General features: G+C 43.4%; 1 protein-coding gene across 3 annotated transcripts in view; it reads right to left on the bottom strand.

Annotated features, from left to right (window-relative positions):
- The window catches only part of rarga (retinoic acid receptor gamma a), a 42,864-nt gene that overhangs the window by 9,852 nt on the left and 10,862 nt on the right, over positions 1–22,150 (bottom strand). For 2 of the 3 annotated variants that reach the window (XM_060937542.1, XM_060937543.1), the window contains one exon: positions 21,410–21,693. In XM_060937542.1, the coding sequence (XP_060793525.1) occupies positions 21,410–21,566 (157 nt within the window). In that variant the 5' untranslated portion in view covers positions 21,567–21,693. Of the gene's footprint in view, positions 1–6,232; positions 6,760–21,409; positions 21,694–22,150 lie in introns of those variants that run through there. The other variant, XM_060937544.1, reaches the window with a different exon arrangement.

The following is a 22,150-nucleotide window of genomic DNA, read 5'->3' as shown; positions in this document are numbered from 1 at the left end:
GCTGCCAGCCAGACGACGGCTCAGAAGGGAGAAAAGGCGAGAACATGCACCACACCGGACAAGACCAGAGAATCTGACTGAGACTGGAGTCTCAAGGAATTTGCACCCTCATGTCATAAACGGCACAAAGGCATGAATACATACACGCACACCCATGAACACTCTTGGAGCAGAAATGGCCTGGTGCGCGCGCACACACACACACACACACACACATCTTAGAAGTTGTGATGTCAAAACAAATCTAGCTGAGATGCCAGCACCTGCCATAGGAGGTATTCAGCAGGTGGGAGCAGCCAGGCCCCTCAGGGTTGGGGAAATTACCCTTGGAGACAGCAGTACACATTCAACACTTTCCTCTTTACAATGCCTCATAAACCATTTTAGAACACTTTTTTCCATGTCAGCATTTGTCCATGAAAGCCCTTCCTCACTGCACAACACCAGTCCATCAAAGAAACATGGAGTGACTGTGAACTACTCCACCTCTAGTGGAGTGATATTGCTTCAGAACAAGGTCAAAATTCATCCATGACTTATATTTGGCTTGGACTGCCCTAGCTGCTGGTTAAACAACCATCTGAGCAAGGCACTACCATGGTGCTATAACAGTGACCTAATCTAATCTAATCTATTCATTGTAAGCCAGTAGATGGAGATCAGATCCAAAGGAGACAGATCTCTGGCATTGAGCCCGTCACTGCCTGCCAAGCCTCATATGGCTGTTCAGAGTTTGGGGGATACTGTCTCCTCCAATTCCTCTTCACTCCAGTGGCTGGATCATTCTTGTATGGGCACAGACGCTGGGGTGCTGATCTGTCTGCAAGCACTAGAGCCAAATGACAGGCTGAGGCTGGTCTACCATTCAGCTTTGATCCCAATGGCTTCTGCTTGCTCTCACACATTTCCTTTTTCCATCTGTCTAGTCGTCTGCACTCACCTGCCATGGTGCCATGGTCCCACGTGTCCCTATGCAATAGATTCAAGGAACTCCTTGTATGGCTCTTATTGCTTCCTTCCCCAAATAATAGAAACCGCAAATGTAGAAGTAACAAGTAGGTTGACGCCTTCGTGACGGAAATAAAGACAGCAAACAAAGGGATTTCATTGTTATTATGAAGAAATAATACTTCGGTATTATCAAATTGGGAAGCTGTTGTAATAGCATGATGCGATGCAGAGGTAACATCCTGCACCCTTATTTCTACCGCTCCTCTTTATTTTTGTGGTTAATATCATTCGTTGTGGACCATTTGTGACCAGAAATGGAACTTTGTTTCGGCTTATTTTCTTACAGTACCCATGAGTTTCCAAACAAAGTTGACTTTACTACTTGATAAAACATAAGGAGACAGAGTCTGTGGCTTCCTGTTCTCTGTATGAATTGTGGTCAGTGAAAGCTCCATCTGTCTGTGCAACATGAGGTTCAGAAACACAAAGCCATTCAATAGCATGCATCATACCAGGGCAACGCATGTTGTTTTTTCTAATGCCACTCTAGAGGAAGCGTGAGAAACTTCCGCTTTGAGTGACACAAAGCAAGAAATGATGCTTGATCACATAGGTGGAATTTTTCTACCCTTGTGAGGCACCATACTCTGAAAAATGATTGCCCAACAGTGAAGGGTGTGGACTGGCAGCCTTCAAAGCATCACATGTTGACTGATATCCTGTTCATGAACATTACTGAAGAGAAAAGGTTCTTCACTGGAAACCTGTGTGTGAATCATATCACGGTGGAAAGTCCTCCCCATGGTTGAGTTACCACAATGTTTTTAGAGCAACTTTCTTCTTTTTTTTTTCTTTTTAAATGAGTGGCATAGGTCATGTGTCTAGCAGTTATTTTTGTCATACCAGCCAGATTGTTTCATTCCTGCTCATCAAAATGACTATAATAATAAATCTTGACTGGCCTAGTGAGGCACATGTCACTAAAACTTTGAGCATTTACTTTATAGTAAAGGTGGTGAGATCCTGGAGAGTCATATCAACTGTAATATTATTACCATGCCAGACCAGCAGAGGTAGTGTTTGTTTGGCAAAAAGTCCTTATCTAACTTTGCATGAAGAGTAAAGTTTGAATATAGTGCAGGTTTTTTTTTTTTCCCTGGGAACTGAGGTTTGAGATAACATTAAACAGTGAAAATTACAGTGGTTTGCTCTCTCTCTCTCTTGGCTTGAGAACACTGTCCTCTAAGCCAAGGCCCTTCAGCACATGTTCACATACAACAGTAAAACAACTACTTGCCAATGTCTAACCTCCTGCATACATTCAGCTTCTCAGTAAACAGCCACCCGAGCTGAGGACAGGACAGAGGTGCTGGCCAAAACAGAGAAGTCAACAAGCCTGTCCCAGAATTCCCTAAAGCATGACGTTCAGCCCTGTTTGTGTGTCACAGAAATCTGAGACAGGGAAGAAGTCAGACAGCTAATTACAGTCCAAATCTGTGATGGGTAGGGCCAAGGGCAGGGCATATAGACAGCTTCAACTTACATCTGAGATGGCATGGAAATTTGCAGCAAGCTAGTGTCAATTAGCTATCATAATAGCATTGACTTGGCAAATATTTGGTTAAGTCAGGGGCTGCACAAAGGAGCATTTATATTGCACTGTATCCAAGCCTGTGTATAATCTTGGCTTATACAATACAGCCAAGTCAAGATTACAGAGTCATCCTGCTTTTTGACAGGAAAGATCCCTTATTTACAGTTCCCTGACCCCAGCAAGAGGCTCTACTGCCATTATGGCAGCAATTCGGATTCCAGCGGCCCACTGTGGAATCTCGGCAGCCACGTCAGGCCTCTTTTTCTGGGACCGACACTATAGGAAACTCCCTTTCCAACACAGATCATCACCCATGCACATACAGGTACGCCATGTCTGTAGCACAACACTCTCTATGCACTTTCTAATTATATGAGTCATGCTCATGCATAGACACAGTAATCTATGATACAATCTATAGAGGCAGACTTGATGATGATAGTCTAACTAAAGTGCAGCCAGTCAAATTACTATTTTGAGAACTGATTCGCTGTCATATCCGGTTAAAGTTGAGTATCCATACAATATATACATATAATCATGAGATATGTGCATGTTTTGTACAGAATGATCTGTTCTTTTGCCACAATCAACACAAATAATTCTAAATTGCTAAAACAGAAATCCCTTTGCAGCCTCATAAACACAGAGTAGAAAAACATGCCGCTCTCACTAAAGGGCCAGTACACGGTCACCACCACAAAACATACACTATTCTGTCTCTCTTTCTCTAGGTTACACACGTACATATCTTCAAATCACCATTTTATCTACTCATACACCCAACCCCTGAAGCATTGTAATCTTTTAATTGAATCTTTTGTAAGGCAAGACCTCCATTAACACAAAATTAATGAAAGCGGGTGTGTGTCCTACATTGTGAAGGCGGCAGCGTAATCAGGATTTTAACCATGGGATTCCAATTTCTTTTTAAAAATCTCTCATCTCATCTCATCTCATTATCTCTAGCCGCTTTATCCTGTTCTACAGGGTCGCAGGCAAGCTGGAGCCTATCCCAGTTGACTATGGGCGAAAGGCGGGGTACACCCTGGACAAGTCGCCAGGTCATCACAGGGCTGACACATAGACACAGACAACCATTCACACTCTCATTTACACCTACGGTCAATTTAGAGTCACCAGTTAACCTAACCTGCATGTCTTTGGACTGTGGGGGAAACCGGAGCACCCGGAGGAAACCCACACAGACACAGGGAGAGCATGCAAACTCCACACAGAAAGACCCTCGCCGGACACTGGGCTCGAACCCAGGACGTTCTTGCTGTGAGGCGACAGGGCTAACCACTACACCACCGTGCCGCCCTTTTTAAAAATCTGTCTCATGTAAATAATAAACATTTCATGCCAGGTATTAGTGTGTATTTATTGTGTAGTAATCATAGTAACAACCATGTAATGCTCAAATGTTAGGAGTCTTCATCTTTAAGCATTTCAAAAAGCAATGGGTGAGAGGAAATGTGATGTTATCTTGTTGCTTACAAATACGTTTCCAAATCACTAACACTGGTGTCTCAAGTGCACATACCAGCCCCACCTTCAAGTCTTTGCCACTGTTCTAAGTGTTACGCAATTAAAAAAAAAACTTGTCTCTATTTTCAGGGTCTTAACAAGTGCAGTGCACATGGTGTAGAGAGTTGACTCTGCCCAGCGTGTAACCTCTCCATCATCTTTGACATTAGGGATGGAAAGAGATGCACAGGAAAAAAAAAAACAGGAACGCTGACTATGCATCCCAAAGTGACCAGTAAGGCTTTTATTTCTCCACCTATTGCAGACAGCTAGAGCTTTTACTGAATGGCACAAAGACAAAGGCTCTTCATTGTCAAGTGGGACTCTCAGATGGTTCAAGGCTCCCTGGATGAACAAAAGGGACGTGGTGCAAACAATTACAAAAGCTCGTGAGGTGGTGTTAGGAAGTGTGTGTGTGTGTGTGTGTGTGTGTGTGAGTGAGAGAGAGAGAGAGAGAGAGAGAGAGAGAGACATCCATCGAAGTAACTTGCAAAACAGAATATCTGTGTCTCACTGGCAAAGCAGACATTTTTTATGAGGGAAAGTTCCTTCCTGTAGACTACAAAGACAATGTTGAGGATTGTAAAGTGCTGAGAGAGACAGCCAGACAGCAACCGAAGTCAACCGTCTGAACCTCCCTGAATCGGCCAGCCATGCTCCGCAGCTGGTTTGGCCCTAATGGGATATTGGGTTTGAACATCAATTCATCTGCTTCATCAAGGGGGACAATGAGTCGAGTGGCGGCTGGAGGGGGACAAGCTGGCCTTGTTTACTGAGCTTTAGCGGGCATGCAGGGCTGAAACAGGACACCGGTCCTTCCCTCAGGCCAGCCTACGCTTTCCCACCACATTTCTAGCTCCCCCGTTTCCTGGAACTCAAGTGGGCTACGAATTTGTACAGTCGAGGAGCACAGGGATACTTTTCCTGCTTGTGTGTGTGTCCGTGTATGTGCTTGCTCTTGGCTGGTGAAACCTGATTGATTAAATAAACAGATCTCATCCTGCTCCGATCTGGGGAGGCGGTGTGGAGCACCATGCCTTGGCCAGGCCCCTGACAGGGCATCTGTCTTCATTAAATGGCGGCCCAGTGTGGCTGACAGCCACTGAAACGTTGGTGTCTTCAGGATTAATGAAGACAGATGACTCACCCCACAGAGGCCAGCACCAAGGAACAAAAAAACAGAAGGTTGAACAAATAAAATCCCTAAAGCGCATCAACCGGCTCCCATTTTGAAAAGCTGAAGAATGAAAGATGTGTGCTGCTTGTGCAAATGCTCATTTTTTGGATTGGCCTCAAAAACACAAGGCTGTTCCTTCTTTCTCCTAACACACACCCATGCATACACATGCTAACCTCCCTGTGAGACTATGAGAAAAGATCCCCGTTTTGTCTATGCTAGGACAGGGCCCTTGTGGGAGCCAGAAGACTGTCAAAAGCAAGGGAGGGCCAAAAGAGACAGAGATACAGAAATGGGGGACTATCCAGGCCACAGGAACACAGTACTGCTGCTTTTCACTCAGCTTGAACATTACTTATCCCTATTTCCCTACTCTGTTTCACTTAGCGTCTCAATTTATTTATTTGCTAAAACCTAAGCCAGATGCTTGCAGTTCCCTAGATAAGTCCTTCATTTAAAGGATGTGGGACACTTCTAAAATATGTCTTCCCTCCTGCTGTGTTTGTGTCCTGGGTGATGCTGGGAATGATAAATAGGGTCAGGGACGGGCTTGCTGGGATCTCAGACTTGTCTGCCGTCAGTTGGGATGTGAAGAAAACAAATGCAATCTGCATGACTAAAATTATAACAAAAAAGAGTCCGATTCTCCTACACCCCACATCGAACTCTACCTCTTTATATTTTACCCACCTGATCCTCGCTGTTTAACTTTTCAACAACTGACATGGTCAGGAATTATGTTACCTGCATTGCTGCCTAGACCAAACACTAGACCAGTTTGACATTCATGTACAAATAATCACATTCAAAGTGCAAGGACATACACGTACATACACGCAACTCCTCTAGCCACTTACATGTTGACACAAATAAACAGCATAGTGTAAGCACTCTGAATGCATAGCTAAAGCAGAGCTAAGTTAGTGCCAGAATGAGCACCAGATGACAGCATGGACAGGAATAAAAAGGACCCCACTTACACTGAACAGCTGTAGACCCCGTCCAGGCAAAGTGATCCAGCCCTGTGAAGAAGGGGCTCGCCTTCCTCAGCATACACGCGCCACGGTTAGTGACATCGTAGAGCTGCCGGGGTCCCATCCCCAGAGGCTCCATACAGTCAAACATACTGCCTACTCCTGTCTCTTACGTAAAGACTCGAAGTTAACAACTGCTTCCTAGCTCAAAACAATAAACAAGAACGACAACAAACCAGCTCTGGACAAACTGCAAAACCCAGGCTGGAATTCCTCTGCTCAGGATCTGCGCCTGTTGTTGCTTTCTTCCTCTATATTCTTAGCGCTGCTTGCCTGCTTTTCGCTGGAGTGGAATGTAGAGCTGGTTGGTTCCTCACTCTCTCTCTCTCACTCTCAGTTCACTGGATGCCCTTGGGCAAGCTGCTCTTAGTCTTCTGTAACCGACCTAAATAAGAGCTCCACATAGCACTCACTGAATCCCAGGCAGAGAGGAGCAAACCAACTGCTTCAGTCCCGCGCCCACGAAGGAGGGTGGAGAGAGAGACCGAGAAGAGGGAGTGAGGGAGGGGGAAAAGAGGAGGAGAGACAGAGACAGGGAGGCAGGAGGTGGGGCAGAGGAAGGGCCAGAGTTAGTGTATTTGTGTGTGTTTGCCAGCCCTGATCTGGTTAGAGAACAAACTTTATTTGAATCTCACTGGTTTCTTTTTACGTCTCTTGTTTTGTTTTGTGATTCATATTTGAGCACACGGAACACCCAAGCCACGACGTTCTCACTCTTCTCTGTTCAGCATGTTAGTGACTCTGCACCTCCCCCATTTCCCCTGCAGTAAATATGAGATCCCTGATCCCTCCCTCCCTTTTCAACTTCGTCTCTAATCATAACCATATTAAAGTCCAGCGTGAGTGAGTGAAAGAGAAAGAGTGAGTGTGTGAGACAGAGTGAGAGAGAGAAAGAGAGAGAGCATTGTGCATGGAGCAGATGCCAGAGCAAGAAAAAAAAAAAGTCTCCTCTTTTGTCTCCACAAAAGACAGCAAATGACTGATGACCACTTCTGTGGGACCTTCATTAAATATGTGGCGTAGATTCAAATACCTTCCTTTTCACTTGGCCTAACAATATGAAAATATCAGCAGTAGTGAACATTCGCTCAAGCTGTTGGTTTGCATACAATAAATTTAAAAACAACGTGCTGTTACCTGAACTCGCAGTTACATTAATGTCGCAGTTAATGTAACGCTCACCTGTGGCCCGAGAATTTTCTACCCACGCCAACCATGATTTTGTTCCTCCATCAAACTCCCTCATATAACTGACACACACACTCAGTATGCAGCAGTATGTAACGTGTCCTCAAAAAGTCGCTAGAGGTCACCACGTGACGTCAGAGGCTGATCTGCATATTAATTGGATTGTCATGGAAATCCGCAAAGGAATGGACTAGAACGGCGTTTGATCAGAAGTGAAAATGATTAAGTTGCTCCACGAAATCGAGTCGTACATGAGCTGACAGCCGACAAGTCACGTAGCGCCGAGTTGGCTATAAGCCATGTACGATGAGATTGAGTAGAATAATTGTTTTATTCTATCCACATTCACTGGATTTTGAGAAACAGAGCATATTTATAATTTTGCAAATTTGATAAAGGAAAACTTTATACAAAACATCCGACAAAATCATTTCCGCTTAGAATGTAAACAAACCGGCAAAATGACAGTAGCAATTTGTGAAAAATCCTATAATAATAATTCTTGGGGAAAAAAAAAGATGCGTTCTAACCATCAAATCCTTTGATTCCATGTTTTGTTGCACTTTTTTTTTGCATTTTTTGGGGTTTTGTTTTCGAGTAGAGTTTTTATTTCATCCTCAGTTGGTCCAGCAGGGCGGCACGGTGGTGTAGTGGTTAGCGCTGTCGCCTCACAGCAAGAAGGTCCAGGTTCGAGCCCCGTGGCCGGCGAGGGCCTTTCTGTGTGGAGTTTTGCATGTTCTCCCCGTGTCTGCATGGGTTTCCTCCGAGTGCTCCGGTTTCCCCCACAGTCCAAAGACATGCAGGTTAGGTTAACTGGTGACTCTAAATTGACCGTAGGTGTGAATGTGAGTGTGAATGGTTGTCTGTGTCTATGTGTCAGCCCTGTGATGACCTGGCGACTTGTCCAGGGTGTACCCCGCCTTTCGCCCGTAGTCAGCTGGGATAGGCTCCAGCTTGCCTGCGACCCTGTAGAACAGGATAAAGCGGCTAGAGATAATGAGATGAGATGAGATGAGATGGTCCAGCAACACGCTCTGCCATTTTGTTTTTCTCTACTCACAGTATTTGACCTGATAGCCTAGTAGTAGAGTAGCCAATCAGAGCGCACGATTGTTCATATCTAGTGAATGTGGATAGAATAATAGATTATAGCTTATTTCCATGGTCATGGCACCATAACATCACCATTTACATACTGTATGTATGTACAAGATTCTATAATGTCTACAAAGAATCAGCAGTCGTGATTAGTTGGGAAACAGACTCAAATGAATTGGTTACTGATTTGAATAACTCACTTTTATTACTTGTAAATATTGTGAGAAGAGTTTTTAAGAACAAAGAAACGGGATAATGGCGAAAAGCAATTGGTTACTGGGAACAATGGAGATGAGTGATCAGCTGGCTCGCTCAACTCATGTAACCAGCAGCTATGATGAGAGTTCTGTCAAGTGCAGGACAGTTGCTAACATCTGCTCGGTCCTATTGCCCGGCTCTTTTTAAAAAATAAAGTGTCTTAAAGGAGTGTAAAAAGTTGCCAAATCTAGCAAGAAAGTCACCAAGTTAGCAACACTGTACACACAGGTTGTTAGTACGACATTAAGTGTGGGTGTTTGGGTGTAGGAGGACGAGACATTATGAAATAAATAGCTCTGCCAGTGTCAATGCCAATAGCTGTCAGTGGCAGAACAGCTGAGGGAAAGCCAGACCCTCAGCAGGGTTCAAATCAAGCAAACAGCTGAACTCAATGCCAGACGCAGCAGAGATGATAGCACTTACTTCCCCACGACAACTATCTCACCCCCTCGATTGCAAAAATGGTACAGCCTGGACTGCTTCAGCAAAAGGCACCATTTCCTGTCAATCTGTGCTGCTGGTTAGGTTGTCTCTGTATACATGTACAGTCTTTTCACTCACACACTGCTGTTTCTCACTCTGTACATGTTTAGTCTTTTCTCAGGGAACAAAATAAGCATTTTTCATACCCGTGCACTGGGACCAGTGCTGATTACACTGTTTATTGATCCTGAGGCTCTTGACTTTGTTATGGTTCTCATCTATTTTCTTTAGGTGGCCCTCACCCATGAGCAGAGACAGAAAGAGACGGAGAGACGGAAAAGGGGAGAGAGGAAAAGGAGGAGGGAGGGGGGCTGGTTAATTGCCCTTTTGTTTGAGCTGATACTAAACATCAGTTGAGTTGCTCTGCTCCTTCGTGTAATTGTCATGTCATAAAAGAAGAGGGCGGTAAAAGAACAGATCAAAAAGTAGCATGGTGGAGATGCTGGTTGTTACACTAATAAAACTTGCCTTTTTAAGTTAGTCAAACGCTGCAGTCATGCTGGAGGTGGACATTTTCTGTCTCTTGTTTTGTTTTAATTGTCCGTCTCATTTTCTAAGTGATGCTCAGGAACTAGATTGAAGTCAGCATGATGATAGAAGATCAAATATCATAGAATGACGTGGTGAGATGAGATGATTGTGGAATTTCCCTGTACCAGATAGCAGAGATTGTACATAAAAAGTCCTAGCTAGTACCTTTATCACTGCAGATTAGACTAATTCATGGCCTGTCATCTATCTTCACTAAACAGAGACACAAAAACCTCAGTCACACACTTTCTTTTTCTTCTCTCTCCCTTTTCTAATCGAAGAGTTTTGTTAGGCATGGCTCCTGTACCTGGAGGGGGAAAAAAACGACTTGGCTTAGACCTTTAATCCGTCCCAACATCGTAGTGCTGTTGACCTGAGCCCCCGCCCTCCCTTTCCTTCCCTGTCCAAAAGGAGTGAACTCCAGGAGAAACCCCCACAGGGCCACTAACTTTTCCCCCCCAACTTATCCTGCTCTCTTTTTCTCTCTCTTTCGCTTTTTCACCTCATGTCTACTTTTGAAAGAGGTACTCTACGTACATCCAACTCTACATATCCGTCTGCTTTTCGCCCCCAAAAAGTCAAGAATAATTTGAAAAAGACGAGACCCAGCTATTTTCTTTCATCCTTGTCAAAGACCAGACTCTCCAAGTCTGTCTTCACCCACCCTCCGTCCAGTTATTTCCCCTCCCTTCTCTTTCTCCATCTCGTGTGACAAAACTGCAATGACAAACAGGCCCTGAACTGCAGGAAATCCATCTCACTTAGCTGGCTGTCATCTACCCTCGGCAGGCCAGAGACATGCTGCACGCAGACGAGCTGCACAGCAACGTTGCATTCAGCTCAGGTTCAACTACTGTGTAAGAGAACAACAGAAAACACACACGGGCCACTTTAATAGGAACTTGTTCTTGATTCTAATATTCCTGTTATTGGCTGGCAGGAGTGGAACCCAATGTGGTCTTCTGCTGTTGCATGCCGAGATGCTTTTCTGCTCATCATGGTTGTAAAGAGTTGCTATATCCTTCCTGGCAGCTTGAACCAATCTGGCCATTTTCCTCTGACATCTCTTATCAACAAGACGTTTCCACTCACAGAACTGTCACTCAGTGGTTTTTTTGTTTTCCGCACCATTCTGTGTAAACTCGAGACTGTTGGGTGTGAAAACCCTAAGAGACCAGCAGGTTCTGAAATACTCAAACCAGTCCATCTGGCACCAACACCCATGCCACAGTGAAAGTCAGAGAGATCACAATTTTTCCTATTTTGGTGTTTGAAGTGAACATTAACTGCAGCTCTTGATTCATATCTGCATGATCTTATGAGTGTACAGAATAAAGTGGCCGGTGAGTGTGATATATATATTATATTCTATCCACATTCACTGGATATGACCAATTGTACACTCTGATTGGCTACTCTACTACTAGGATATCAGCTCATATACCGTGAGTAGAGAAAAACAAAGTGGCAGGGCGTGTTGCTGAAATAAAAACTCTTGTCGAAAACAAAACCCCAAAATTGTCATCAAGCATTTAAAAGAAACAGAAATAGCTCAAAGAATATAGTTTTTTGCCCCCCCCCCGGCCAATATCTCCTGTTCCACACTGTTCTGCACTCCAGCCCAGTTGGTGGCAGTAATGCACCTATAAGTTAGTTCGCCAACTGCCAAAAAACCCTAAAGAGAAAAAAAAAACCAAAATACAAAAAAAAAAAGCAACAAAACATGGAATAAAAAGTAGCTGATGGTAGGAACTTTTTTCTTTCAAGAATTATTATAGCATTTTTCACAAGTGGCTACTGTCATTTCACCAGTTTGTTTACATTCTAACTGGAAATGATTTTGTCGGCTGTTTTGTATAAAGTTATTTATCAAATTTGCAAAAAATAAAAATAAAAAAGCTCTGTTTCTCAAAATCCAGTGAACGTGGATATAACAACACAGTTATTCCACTCAATCTCGTCGTACATGGCTTATAGCCAACTCAGCGCTATGCGACTTATCAGCTATCAGCTCATATATGACTCGATTTCGTGGAATAACTGTTAAATATACATACAGACACATTAAAAATTTAAACCACCCAGTGAAACAAATGCATGAATTTGTTAAATGAGTAGAAGTGGAACAAAAAAAGTACAATTAACTAAAAAACCTAAATATAAATCAACTCAAGGCATTCAACACTAAGATTTGCAACAGGATTTCATAACCTAGGGATTGTGGTGCCATTGCAGGGGGTTTATAAAACCGATCAAAATGACAAACAAAATTTTACAAGTTCTAATTCAAATTCTAATAGAAAATAGCTGTTCATATATTTCATAAACTCAAAAGTAACACGCTCTAAAATACCAAGTTGTGACATTTATTACAAACGTTTCACGTAATGCTGATATATTTCCTGTGTGTTGAAGTGATTTACACAACAGCCAGGAGTTTTGCAAACAGCAAAGAATTAAGCAAGAGCCTTTTTCCAACTGTGGAGAATTTGTCATCACCAATTTCATCGAAGTTTGTCTGATTTAACAAGATGCTGTGTATCTTTGGAATTAGGTTGTACGTTTGAGCTAACCATCAGCCACAGGAACATCACTGAGAGGTATCTGATAGGTCGGAATGCTAGACTTGTGACTAATTTAAATATTATTCTACTTGTAAAAGTATTGCTGACAGAGAAGCTCAGATGGTGTATAAAGACGGAATTGTGTTCTTGATCAGTGTGAGGATACAGCATTTCCAGTCTCATCCATCCATTATCTGTATCTGCTTATCGTGTTCTACAGGGTCGTGGGCAAGCTGGAGCCTATCCCAGCTGACTATGGGCGAGAGGTGGGGTACACCCTGGACAAGTCGCCAGGTCATTGCAGGGCCGACACATAAAGACAAACAACCATTCACACTCACATTCACACCTACGGTCAATTTCATCTCATCTCATCTCATTATCTCTAGCCGCTTTATCTTGTTCTACAGGGTTGCAGGCAAGCTGGAGCCTATCCCAGCTGACTACGGGCGAAAGGCGGGGTACACCCTGGACAAGTCGCCAGGTCATCACAGGGCTGACACATAGACACAGACAACCATTCACACTCACATTCACACCTACGGTCAATTTAGAGTCACCAGTTAACCTAACCTGCATGTCTTTGGACTGTGGGGGAAACCGGAGCACCCGGAGGAAACCCACGCGGACACGGGGAGAACATGCAAACTCCACACAGAAAGGCCCTCGCCGGCCGCTGGGCTCGAAGCCAGGACCTTCTTGCTGTGAGGCGACAGTGCTAACCACTAGGGGTGGGCAAAATTATCGATACGGCGATATATCGCAATACTTTGTCTTCCGATTCAATATCGATACTCAAAATTTGAATATCGATATTTTTTCAAATAATAAATCATGTTTCAGACGGGTTGTAAATCCAGTACGACTTCCGCACCTCCGCTCTGCAAGGTGTTGCTGTGCCGCTACCTCACTGCAAGGCACTCTTCGTCTTCTCTTTTTTTCCCGGTGGTTGCAGTGAGGAACAAAAAACAAGCAAGCATGGCTGTTAATGTAAACCTAGAGACGCTGCCGAACTTTAAGGCAGATGTTTGGAGGCACTTTGGATTCCAAAGGAAAGGAGAAAAAAAACAGTGAGCTGGACAAAGAGTACGCACTTTGCAAAACCTGTTTCGCTCCAGTTAGATATTCAGGTAACACAATAAACTTGCGAACTTACTTAGCACGACACCACCCCGACATATTAGCTCAGCCGGAGCCACCGAAACCCGACCCGAAGCAAACTACACTAGACAGCGCCAAAGTCCTCCCATCTACTTCAGTGATGTGTGACTTACTGTAACTGTGAACTTAATTTTGTCATTTAAGGCCAAAGGCAAGAAGCTGCACTTTATTTTGCATTTTCAATTTTAGTGTGTGTGAGACACTGCATTTTATTTTGAGTATTTACTCAAAGTTCAGAAGAAACGTGATTCACTGAGGTTTCAATTCAGTTTCAGTGTGTGGACACTGACCCACACTGCACTTTGTTTCATAATTGTGCTCAGGGAGACTAAGATGCACACTGCACTTTTCAGTGTGTTCCAGACAGTGTGTTGTTCCTGCAAATATGTTGTAACTTGTGCTTGTATAGTTACAATAAAATGGCATGGATAATTAGAATTACATTGTTTTGACTCAGTTTGTCCCATGAATTATCACTATCATCTGATATACATACAACTCGGATTTTAAGATGCATAATGCGTTTACATTTTTCAGTGAACTATGTAGAATATCGCAATATATCGCAGTATCGTATCGTGACTCAAGTATTGTGATGCGTATCGTATAGTGACTCAAGTATCGTGATGCGTATCGTATAGTGAGGTCCTTGGCAATACCCACCCCTACTAACCACTACACCACCGTGCCGCCCCCCATTTCCAGTCCCAAGTTAGCTAAAAATAAATAAATAAATAATAGCCTGTCACAAATTCAAAATGAATAAACGGTCAACATTTTTTCCTCAACGAAGGGATAGTTGAAAAAGAGAATATTGTGTGGGAAAACAGACCAATCAAATATGTTTCCTGCTTTAAAAAAACTGCACGTGTACAGCAGTACCCAATCCTGGGGACAGGACATAAACAATCTAGAAAGCATTTAAATGGATGAACTAGAACTCAAAGACTAGTATGAGTCTTCATAAAAAAAATTTTAAAAAGTAACATTTGTCATGTACGGGAAAAACTATAACAGTAAAATGATCATTTTTCCTAGATATTCTACTGTCCATAACTGTACCAGACAGGTACAAAAAGCTCTGAAGCACCGATTTTCACTTGAGAAGCACTTAGGTTCAAAGGTGGTTCAACAGATGAAAATATTAGATAGACGAGAATGTGAATCCAGCTGTGTGGGATGTGCTATGCGTATACTTGGTGTTACATGTGTGTTGGGATAGTTGTACTGTATATAAAACATATTGCTGGTAAGTTGACTTTACTTTAGTCAATTCATTGTGCTTTATACTTACACACACATTTCAAGTTGTTATAGCTTTCAAAGCTTCAGCAAGGCAAGCCCGCACATGTGGAAGCACACACCAACCAACACACGGCACAATTCCCAGGACACAGCATACCACACATAAAGGCACACATGCCAAGCACATTCCAGAGGATGGCGTGGGTTTATTAGTTTGTATGGGCTTGAGCTTTGTTGATTATTCGCAGTGAATGTCTTTCATTCTCCTGTCCCCTCACAACCTTCTCTCTGTATCTCGTTCTCATCAATCAACTAATACACACAGGATGCTGGTAGACACATGTTCAGCTCGGAAATGGCAAATAATCTTGTTCTACCATCTGACTCAGGCTAACTTCAGGTGTCAGTTTGGAGAAAGTGTCTTCACAACGAGCCAATGGCCGCTCAAACAGCTTCAAGCTTTCTGTCTCATGGTCAGTCCCTCGTGTCTACATTTGTGACATTTAAAAATGCAAACTTGTATTACATACAATTAAAAGTTTTGCCAAAATCTCCCCTTTCCCCCTTTTCAAAGACCCACCCAGTACACAAGTCCCCTCTCCTGATCCGTCCTCTTCCTGGTTGCCATGGTTGCGTTCTTGTCCTGGACGTCAAGCCCGGTCCTATCTGTTGGAGACTCAAAAACTCCTCCTACTCTTGACACTCTTCATCTTCATCTGTCATCATGTGGAGACGCTAGTTCCCAGTGTTCTCAGTATTTAGCTGCTATATCCCACCACTTTTCTCTTTCTCCATCCCACTGGAATGGTGAGAACGGGATAGGATATCCAGCTGAGGATTGGAGACGTGTGGAAATGAGGAAAATAAAAAGCAGAAACCATACAATTTGAGAGGAGCCCAAATTCCACTTGCTAATCATGTGCAAAACTGGTCGTCAGTGAGCGCATGCACTTGCAAGTCTGTTTTTATCTTCCCATCACGCTCAGACAACACTAAATCTTTTAAAAATATACCGTGAGCAGCATCCTGGGCCAAAAAGATCAAGGCTTAGGAAAATGTCTGTGGGTGTGAAAGCAAAGCAAACAAACCAAGAAAGACTCTTAAAGGAAAAATCCTCACTGAACAATTTGCATACATCTTTATAATTTACATGTGATCTTCAATGGTGTCCTAGACTTACTGTGTAATGAAATTCTGAGCTGACCTTTTTTGCTTAAGCTTCTTTCCCTCAAGATATTTTTCACTCTGATTAAAACTTTCCTGTATTTTACACAATGCCATCCTGTTAGAGGTGCTAGTTGAATTTAGCGCTCGGGCCATCTCTACCTAAAGAGAGTGCTGCAGCGGTGCTTTAGTCCTTTAGTAGCAATGACAGGCCATTTTTAAATCTAGTTGTGATCAAGGAGTGTGGCATATCAAAAGAAAGAGTATGAAGTTCTGAATTCAAAACTGGTTTTATTTTCCCCCTAGGTTAAATAGAAGTTACAGCTGTTTTAAATTTAAATTTTTTTTCTGTCAGCCTTATTTGGCCACTTCCAGCAATATACATCCATCTTGAGAAAGTAAAGTAAAGCACCTTCAGGAGCAATTCTTGTGCCCAAGACATCTATCGCTTGCTCAGAGTTTAAAAATAACCTTTTGCTCCATTATTTTTTTTAATTTATTTTGAAATTTAATTGCATTATTTGCATAGTGAGATGGCGTAAACTACTCAATTTCAACAACTGAGCAATGGCATGACCAGAACTGTTGATTGTACTTTGCTGGCCATTGTACCGAATCATTCAAACCCAACTAAAGATCATTAAGGATAACAATCTACATAGATTCCTTTTAAAGTATTAAAAGTATTAAATCTGTCTTCTTTGACTGTTTTCTCTTCTCTACAATTCGCCTAACTGACATACAAAAATGCCTCGTATTGCATGTGATGGCACAACAAGGCAAAAGGTGGCAGCACAGTTCCACACGTTACTTTTCAGAGGGTGGCACTCAAAAGCGCTATGTATTAAATGTTTCTAATCAAATGTATCGTCTTCAAAACAATATGACTAACATCTCTGAACCTTCTCCTTTCTTCTCTATCCTCCAGAATCCAATATTTGTAGTGTTTTCTATAGAAGGATACACATTTATTGACCATGACTAGAACTTCCACTGTTTCTGGCTGGTTTCCGGTTTGACCGAAATTACCACGAAAAGGCCCACCAGGGGTCATGATTGTTCCCGACCTCTGGTATCGATTTCGGCCAGTGTCGACCAATAGAAAGTGAGCTAGAGTCTAACGTCACGAGGTGGCACGTCATCAGCTTTCGACCAAAACTCAACATGGCCACGCCCAGCGATTTCACCGTCAACATTCAGAAAAAAGATCGTTGTGTCAAAAGTAATCAGTGTCATGCAAATCTGAGTGCATATTCTGAAAATTCATGTTTTTTTCCTGTAAAATACCCAATTCTTGTGAAGCTGAATGTACTTTTTATGTTGGTACACAGCGATCGAAAATTTGCAATTTACTATGTAAATGGATAGGCGCTTCCCGCACAGCAAGTACTGCTGGCATTACTACCTTTAGTCTTCGAAACTGAACACCGCACACTCATACCCCCTTTCCACCAACATGAACCAGGTGCTAATTCTGGGCTTGTGCCGATTCAACTTGCGTACTTTCCAAGAACCGGTTTGCTTTTCCATGGGCTAGAGAGCCACCATAGAGCATCATCACATCACTGTATATGTGTCCACCCAGCCGCTAGCCCCACTGCTAGCCGACCCTGCTAGCACAACAATACAACAGCAGCAGCCCGCCCTGCCAAGCACAACAGCAATGGCAGACTACATTATCTTTTTTTCCCCTCCTTCTTCTTTGGATTAGACAGGCTAGACGTTACACAAGCTCTCTCTCTTTTTTAAATGGTGGTCACAAAGTCTTGACTAGATTTGTTGGTTGCAATAATCCCACCCCTAGCCCCAATATAAGCAGTTCTTGGTTCTCGACCAGCAAAATTTTGGTGGCCTGGCTGGGAACCAGTTCTTTGGCTGTCTCCAAGCCAGTGCCTTGGTGGATAAAGGGTATCAGACAGATCAGGTTCCAAAGTTTCAATTTTAATGATAACGGATTGCTAACTAGCTGAGCTGAGTCTCTGTTATAACTCCACTGCGATATATATTTGTGAACACACACACACACACACACACACACACACACACACACACGAGTCTAACAGTTGCATCAGTGTCTTCACTACTTTGGAATTTCTCATTAGTATGACTTTGTGGAAAATGCTGAGCAAGAAAAGAAGCTCTTGCTCTTTTCTTTTTCTAAACAAACAGCAAAATCGCTCACAAATATTTCAGTATAAACACATTCAGTTTGCTTCATGGTGGAGATTTCCTGTAAGGCAACGTTCTATAATAGCAAAAATCAGCACAGGAGATCAAGTGAATAAAGTTATTCAAGTCCAACTTTTCTATCAGTTGTTCCTGGACTCTGGTTTCTTTGTTCTGTTCATGCCTTAAGCCCAGATGAGGGTGAACGTGAGGGCATTCAGTTCTGGCCACCAACAATGAGGCTGAATCATCTGGAACGTCACGTCTTGATTGCATTGTTTCCTGCTGTAACGATTTATTAGCAAAGACTTCAAAAGAATGGTAAACGGACTGGTGAATACATCAAGGGCCCACGTGCCTGATTCATTCAATATGAAGTTGAACAGAGTTGTTTACAATAAAGGCTTTTAGCAAAACCGGTCAGTTCCTATTGGGGCTGAAGTAGAGAGAATAAAAGCGAAGGTGTAAACAGGAAATAATGGAGTCTTTATGCCTATGAGGAAGTGTCCGAACCTCAAGTATATACTTTACTCTCATTCCTTTTCTCTCTCTGACTTTTTTCTCATTCAGGCACGTGTGCGCGTGCGCGCACACACACTCAGAGAGCAGGGGCAGCCAAGAGCTGGGCTGAAACCCAATACTTCAAGTGAACTTTTTTTAAAAGAATAAATAATCAGGACCAGTGAGCTGTTTGCACTCAGACCCTTAACCGCCACTCTCCTCTAGATTTTCCTCTCCTCTGATTTTTAAACAGTCGTTTCTCAGTGCCCTTTTTCACACAGGCGGAGAACAATTCTTAAAAAGTAACATATGCAAATGGATGCAATTTGCCACAGTTCCTTTTTTTTCCAGATGTGGCGCTGAAACATGAGATCTTGATTAGATCAAATTTCGACCTTGTAGAAGGAACATGTGCGCGTGCAGGCAAATATGTCTGATGAATGCAGATTTTTGTGCCTAGCAAAACAATTACACTCGTTCTTTCCTGCAGGGGCAGCATTGCACACTTTCTTTTTTTTTTTTCTTTTTTTGAGGGGAAGCAACAAGCTGAAACTAGCACATCATTCCTTCAGGACACTCCACATCCCAACAGGATTTGGAAAAACTGCAAGTAAGCTTCTGTACATGGTAAAGACAAAACAGGACCTTAGCTTTAGTGCTACAGCTGGTCCCGAGGGGGTCTGTGGAGATAAATGAAATGAGCTTTTCAAAACATGCCTCCATTCTGATTGGCTGAAGTTCACTGGAGCGTTTTAAAGCTCAGTGTAAACGTTATCACATGGTAAGTGTTGCTAATGGGCTTCCAGCCGTTTGAGTAAAGGCCTCCGATTAATGACAGGGATCAGCATAGATTTGGACACGGGTGTGTGTGTGTGTGGGGGGGGGGATATGGCAGTGCCACACCCACACACCACTGTTTATTAGAGCTGAGCAAAAAGCTGACATTCACATGCTGCCAAAGAACCTTTTTCATGTGCTACCATTTTCTCTCCTCACAAGCTCCCTCCCTTTTTTGTTCATTTTATTAGTCTCTCTTTCCCTGTTCTCTCTTCCCACCTTCTGTCCCCAGCCTATCCTTTTGAAACAGGCGGTACGGAGAGACATGTGCCAACGCTTAGGATCTCAAGAGATGCTCGAACCTGTCTGCACATCTGCACGCTATATGTGCAACAAAGCCAAGAGCATGTCTCCACTCTGCAGGCAATTACACACAAGCCTGAGGAAAAATGCACGACACACACACAGAGTTAGAAACAGGCTCCGCTTTGCGCTGGGCCCATTATGAGCCGGGGATTTTTGCTGTCTAGCCAAAAGACAGCTTTGACAACAATGGGGAAGCCTGTTAAAGCAACTCCTTCAAAAGTAAACCAGCACTGCGACACTTGTTTTGCCTGCAATGGCAGTGTGTCAGTAAAATGACTTATGGCATGTCTGTCTGAAAAGAATGTGAAACGCCATCCAGAAAAAAATCAAGGGGGGGGGGGCTCTGTGAGGTTTGACGCTCGCCCAAACCCCAGACCTTGCTGAACTCTTTCTGTGGGGCAGCCTGGTAGTTCCAGCTCTGAAAAAACATGGAACCTGTCTTTTTTAAACTATCATAGGAGTCCATGTGAGCCAGGTCTGATTATTTAAATCCACATTTGGCGCATCAGACTACTGTGATGGATTCCCTATGACTGATTTCTTCACATTCATACAAGGGTTTTTCCATGATGGCGACTCGATCTTGGCTGTCTTCATATACAAAGGTGTATGTTTTTAATTTTCAGGAGAGGGAGACAGAGAGGCTCTGTTGGTGTGTTTTCATAGCAGGGTGTGTTCTTGGATTCCGCCACATTAGGAACGTCACCCCCAGGTGCTCGCTCACTCACTCACTCTCTCTCACTCACTCACTCTCTCATACACACACACACACACACACACACACACACGCACCTCCCCCACCCACTTCTCTCTCTCTCTCTCTGTGTGTGTGTAAATAAATACCTACTGGATTAGGTTGGCAGCATGAAGGGGGGGTGAGTATTGATTGACATCTGAAAGGCAAGAGCGCTGTTCAGGCATGCTGAAGAGTGAGAGAGACACCACACCGGGAGAATGTGTGCATGTCTGTGTGACTATGTGAGGGGCAAATGCATTGTATTTTACTTACTTGTTTCCACCCATACACTCCCCTAGCAGCCAGATAATATTTCAAATCACTGTCTTAACTTTTCACCCTAACCGCTGCCTGACTGACAGGACACCCCCCACCCCTCACCCCACCTTGCCCCTCCTTTTGTCTTGCCAGAAATTCTCACACACCGCTAATGACACTCCAACTCCAAAATAACTTTATAGTTTCGCTTCTGTCACATGGCCAAGAAAATCAGTGCTTAAGAAACCTTGTTATTTTTCTGGAATGTCTCAAAGGTTTCACACACACAAAAAGCAGTTTTAGTTTAATCATTACCTTCTTTTCTCTTGCTGGTTTGGCCATTTAGTGTGCAACAGCGCCCTCTAGGACTTAACCAAAGTTGCATTTCTTTTAAAAAGTGAGAAAAAAAAAATACCCCACTCATTCTTTTTTAATCAGCTGGGTTTCATTCTCCTGTTTTTCCATGCCCTTTAATACGACATTTCAGGCACCTTGTAAAGGCTAATCCTGGTACCGACAATCTCAAAAGGTTACTGATCTGGACATACTGTTTTAATTATGCTGTGCTGTGTACAGTTTGACACAGAGAGAGAGAGAGAGAGAGAGAGAGAGAGAAACTGTACTCACACAAGGCTGCCATCTCTTTGGGAAGGTCCGCCCCGAAGCGGCCAAACAGGCTACCATTGGCCATCAGGTCAAAGGGGGAGTGACTCCTCATGGAGTTGAAGGCAAACGGGTAGACAGCGGGCGGGAAGCCGGGCATGTGGCTACGATTGGTGGCCATGGCGACACCGCAGGCCGAGGCTCTGATTGGCTGGCCCTGTGATCCCGGCCAAGCTGCCAGGGTGATGGAGGGTTAACGGTACTTCACCTGGCGTACTCAGCACTCAAGTTCCTCAGAGCCGGAGGACCTGTACGAGTACAAAAAGAAAACAACAAAAAGTACATAAGCTTTAGATTAGAACACCACAAACTAAGCGTGAGACTCAATAAAATTGCACAATAAATCAAAAGAGGTGAATGACAACTGCTTCTCTACCTGCCAAAAAATGTGTACAGATCACTGTGGGTGTATGCGTGCGTGGAGAGGGTTGTGAAGTACAAAAAGTACCAGAGAAAGCAGAGAGCAATAAAAATGAAAAGGCAAAGCAAAAAGGGGGTAGAGGGAGGGGAAAGGAAAATAAGAAAGTGGTTAGGAAAAAGAGAGAGAGAGAGAGAGAGAGAGCTCTTGTTCCTGCACTTTTGAAAAGCATCCAGACTTTTGCAGTGCTTCCAGGCTATGCCATATGATTTAAATCACCAGAACTCCACAAGAAAGAACCTCTCTGTTTGTGCTGCCAGGCCAGCTCAGCCCCAGCCAGGTTCCAG

The sequence above is a fragment of the Neoarius graeffei genome, chromosome 13, assembly GCF_027579695.1.
Source record: "Neoarius graeffei isolate fNeoGra1 chromosome 13, fNeoGra1.pri, whole genome shotgun sequence".
Classification (NCBI taxonomy): Eukaryota; Metazoa; Chordata; class Actinopteri; order Siluriformes; family Ariidae; genus Neoarius; species Neoarius graeffei.
The sequence above is the reverse complement of the archived record's forward strand: the minus strand, read 5'-3'. Positions and strand labels throughout refer to the sequence as shown.